The sequence below is a fragment of the Arachis duranensis genome, chromosome 8 (assembly GCF_000817695.3).
Source record: "Arachis duranensis cultivar V14167 chromosome 8, aradu.V14167.gnm2.J7QH, whole genome shotgun sequence".
Classification (NCBI taxonomy): domain Eukaryota; kingdom Viridiplantae; phylum Streptophyta; class Magnoliopsida; order Fabales; family Fabaceae; genus Arachis; species Arachis duranensis.
In genome coordinates, this window is record NC_029779.3 from 14,122,248 (window position 1) to 14,126,418 (window position 4,171).

Genomic DNA, 4,171 nt, shown 5'->3' on the forward strand with positions numbered 1-4,171 from the left:
TGCTATGTTTGATGGAAAATATATAGAGTTTAAATTTTTAATATATGTATTATACATTTATTAAAATAATTAAAATTTTTTAATAATACTATTATTAATATTTGTTCTTTTTTCTGCACATTTTTTCGGTTTCTTAAGTATCTCCAAACCTAACAAGACTAAATACTTATTCGTTTTTAGATACATTTTAACTAAATGAGTTTTTAATATCACATCCACATTTTTTGTTTTGGGTTGAAACTTGATCTGCTGGAGCTCGTTTTAGCCCAAATCTATGTTAGCCTACTTCAGAGTGCAAAAAGCCCAATTATGAAAAAAAAGACTTTGAAGGCCAATTTGGTTTAAAAAAAAAAAGTAAAAACTCATATGCAGTAGTCTTTATATGAAGTTGATAGTTGAGAATCGTTAGATAATAATTTAGTCAAATATATCAAATCATCTAACGATTCTTAATTATTAGTTTCACATAAAGATAACTAACTACATGTGAGTCTTCACCTTAAAAAGACAAATAACCAATTGCAGTGCTCTTATCTCCCCCTCCTCTGCTATGCTCTGACCGTCATGACCTCCGCCCAAGCCGGAGAGTAGCCGGAAAGTGAGACTCTCGATCGACCATTGATTAGAAATGTTACCAAATTACATGTTAGCGATGGTATATATGGGAATTAGACTGTATTGAGTGGTTATATGGTTTTAATTATGGATAAAAACATAAACACCAGATGGTGGTTTTGGTGCATGCAAAACATAAAGAGGATTTGCAACTTGCAATGGTTTTCAAAGGTAGCTTACAGTACAACAAACTAAATCTTTTTGTTCTATATTCACTACTAAGCCGCAATGATTATTGTGTAGATTTCCTAGCACTTTAGAGTTTTGAATCATTGAATGTATAGATTTACTGAACAGATAAAATGAATTTGCATGTGAACTTGTCAGGTAGAAGCTGAGAAAAGAAAAGAAAAAGAAAAGTGAAAGATCAACATCACATGATCAGATGGCAGGTTGAGTCTGACCTAGTGAGGTACTGGAAGTGAAAACACCAATCTATACTTCCTCCATTCCCTTTTAAAAGATTAGATTAGATTCTTATTTAAATGCATTTGCATATGGTTATGGCTGTTGGTTGGTTATCACATTTATGGCAAAGTAGGAAAAATAAATGCAGATAACATTTACCATTCAGCATAATCTATTTGAAATTTTTTGGGTGAAGTAGAATTTGACAAAAAGTGAATATTTTTACTAAATTTAGAAAGAAATATGCACATGATGAATTTTTGTTGTTGAATTTTTTCTATTCTTAAAAAAAAAATCATCATTTTTCGACAAAACTTCACACTTCACCTTTTAGCATTACCCTATCTATATATCGCAGAACCATACCCCAAAAACACCAGAAACTAGCTTTAATCCTTCTAAGTATTTTGGAAAACAAAACATTAGGCCACATGATCTACACATGTCTGTTTCAAAAGTACATTATTAGAATGAATGAATGAACAAGTGATGCAGAAAGAAAATGTTATGACACATTTCCACACCCTTCAGTTCCTCCATCTGCAACAAGATCATAGAGCCTTTTGTGGCTATGAATAATGTCCATTCCTGACAAATGGGGAACCAGGTGGAGCAATGAGACCAAGGCTTTCCATCACTCTTATCCTCCTTTTACTCAGTTCTTGGGACTTCCTGAATGGGGTTGTTGATTCCTGGTATTTGACTAGAAAGTTAACATAGCAGACAAAAACATCAGAACCAACCAACGAATGAAATCAAAATGGTTTGATTCAAAATACTTACGGGATCTTCTTCGTTTTGTTTCTGGGACTTAGCTTCATCCTGCTTCTCATCTTTCGGGGCCGATTTCCTCTTGCTTGAACTTGATCCCCCTGTTGAAATGAAGTGTAATACAGGGAAACTGTGTTAGGGATGCAAATATGATCTAGTATTTATAGATTCATTTAAAGTCAGAAAATAATCTAAGCAAACAGAACCTATTCTCTACTCCTATAATCACTGATATAAATGTCAACTATTACCATAAAAACTAGTAATTTAACATTAACCTTTCCTAACTTGAAAAACAAACAAACAAAGGCAACTTTTCCAACCTTATGCTTCAAATTCTCCTATGGATCAGGGTTGAAAGAATATACATTATTATAAACTGGTTTTTCATTATAAATTTAGAAGAATATGAATTATACTGTTGCTCAATCCATAAACAAAAATAAGCTTTGTGCCACAACATGGAGTTGGTTTCATAGAGTTAATATTTTCTCTATATTCTCCCCCTTATCTTGGACAACAAAACCAAGATACTTTAACCTTGTGACTTATGATATAGTAATATCCCCAATGTTCACCCAGCTAAAAACCACAAACATTGTGAAATTGGGGATAATATAAGACAAACTAAAGAAATGATAAAATAAAATGTAACACAAGAATAAATTTGAAATATAAAACAAGACACTTGGGTCTGTCAGTATGACCTTGACCAAACTGGGTAGTAAACTAATATAAGAACCCCTTTGCATCCCAAGTGGATGAAATAGAGATTGTATTTCAACTATATAAAGCACTAAAATCAATTTGGTTGATTAAAGCATTCTAGCTGTCACTTGAAAATATGATGACACCCTATGCAGAGACAATCAACCATGCAATTTGTATTTTGCAGATTAATAAACATAATAATTACACTGGCATTATCTAACCTTTATTCTTGGCTGGTGACTCCTTTGATTTGGGTTTGTTGCTAGGAAGATCCTTTAACATAATAAAATTAGAGGGGACATGAGAATAGAGACACAGTTATTCCAAAGTGTGCAACACAATTTGCAGCTGAAAAGAAAAGAAGATATGGTTACCTTTTCCAGAGAATCCTGAAGAATCTTGTGTAAATCACCATTGTTCTTCTTGAGTACCTGAAAAGCCCATATATTTCACAAAGCCATTAGATTTTCGGAGTGATTAAAAGTGGTAATATCGGATGGTTGCCAATTACCAACTTACATTCTCAAAATCAGCACGCGATTTAACAGGATCCACATATTTGCTACAAAAGAAAAATGCAGCACATTATCATCACAACAGCATGTAATACAAACCGCAGCAGATATCGTAAGAGAACATAAAATCGGAGAAAAGAACTTACTAGATATAGCTTCCATACACCCTAACAAGGACTTCCCTCAGCAATTTCTTTTTCGGCCTTAAGTTTTCATTAACACTCTTCTCATCAGTAACCTGCAAGATTGCTAATTGTGTTAAAGAAACCAATTCAATTACAGGCTATCTCATATCAAACACAAAATATTGTCTTTCTTTAAGTTCATATAAACACTGCAACAACCACTAAGCTATATGGATCAAACCACGTCATAATGTCGCATCCTAAATCATAAGCAGGACCATATAAACCCATCACAAGTTCGAAAATTCGAGTACCTGCGCCGGCCACCACTTGGAGGCACCGCGAAGAGGAATATATATCAGATCCCCCAATGCCACTACTGGTTCAGTTGCAATTTCAGTTGCAGTTGCAGTTTGCTTTCCCTTACCCTTCTCGGCACTCGAAACACTCCTGGTTTTCATGGCTTGCAATCATTCAACAGTCAAGAAAACCCTCCAAAGTTCAAAGATTTCAACTTCTCACAGCAATCTAATAGAATAAAGCCACAAAACAAATTCCCCTCCCTCTTCTTCACCTGAGAATCCAATAAACCAACACATTCAAAATGGAAAAATCACACATCAGCATTCAGCACCAGATTGATTAATCATAATCATCTTCAGCTCAAGAACCCTTTTAGGCTTCTAGCACCATTTTCAGCTCAAGAACGAAAATGAAACTACAAATAAATCATTATCAAAAAGATTCTGTGCATATACTTTCGAAGCAGCTAAATGATGAATAGAAAAGAAAAGCGTTTCAGATCAAAGGTTCTTGCTTTCACTATTGACATGCAGAGATGAATAAGTAAGTAAAAGTGAACAAGAAAGAGAAGAGAAGATACTTACAAAGAGAAGTGTGAAGAAAGAAGAGAATGTCGGAAAGCGAAAGAAACGGAATAAGCGAGTTCTTTGTTTTTCTTCTTCTTCTTTCTTTGTCACAGAGAGAGAGAGAGAGAGAGAGAGAGAGAGAGAGAGAGAGAGAGAG

General features: G+C 34.1%; 1 protein-coding gene across 2 annotated transcripts; it reads right to left on the reverse strand.

Moving 5' to 3' along the window:
• Nucleotides 1-1,407: 1,407 nt before the first annotated feature.
• On the reverse strand, nucleotides 1,408-4,165 carry LOC107460952 (uncharacterized). 2 transcript variants are annotated; one of them, XM_016079387.3, is made up of 8 exons: nucleotides 4,033-4,165; nucleotides 3,460-3,719; nucleotides 3,167-3,258; nucleotides 3,025-3,067; nucleotides 2,880-2,936; nucleotides 2,727-2,778; nucleotides 1,807-1,895; nucleotides 1,408-1,715 (listed from the first exon to the last, which is right to left on the reverse strand). In XM_016079387.3, exons 2-8 carry the CDS (start codon nucleotides 3,604-3,606, stop codon nucleotides 1,593-1,595), a joined length of 603 nt encoding a protein of 200 aa, XP_015934873.1. In that variant the 5' UTR covers nucleotides 3,607-3,719; nucleotides 4,033-4,165; the 3' UTR covers nucleotides 1,408-1,592. The 2 variants fall into 2 exon arrangements, with proteins under 2 accessions (XP_015934873.1, XP_020984510.1); XM_021128851.2 differs by having other exon boundaries at nucleotides 1,408-1,726.
• Between the last annotated feature and the right edge of the window lie 6 nt (nucleotides 4,166-4,171).

Bases quoted from the DNA above. Each gene is read 5' to 3' on its own strand.
- LOC107460952 (XM_016079387.3), bottom strand. From the start codon at position 3,606: ATGAAAACCAGGAGTGTTTCGAGTGCCGAGAAGGGTAAGGGAAAGCAA. The intron at 1,896-2,726 runs GTTAGATAATGC...TCATTTCAACAG, and splicing joins GTCACCAGCCAAGAATAAAG to GGGGATCAAGTTCAAGCAAG. The intron at 1,716-1,806 runs GTAAGTATTTTG...GTCAAATACCAG, and splicing joins AACAAAACGAAGAAGATCCC to GAATCAACAACCCCATTCAG.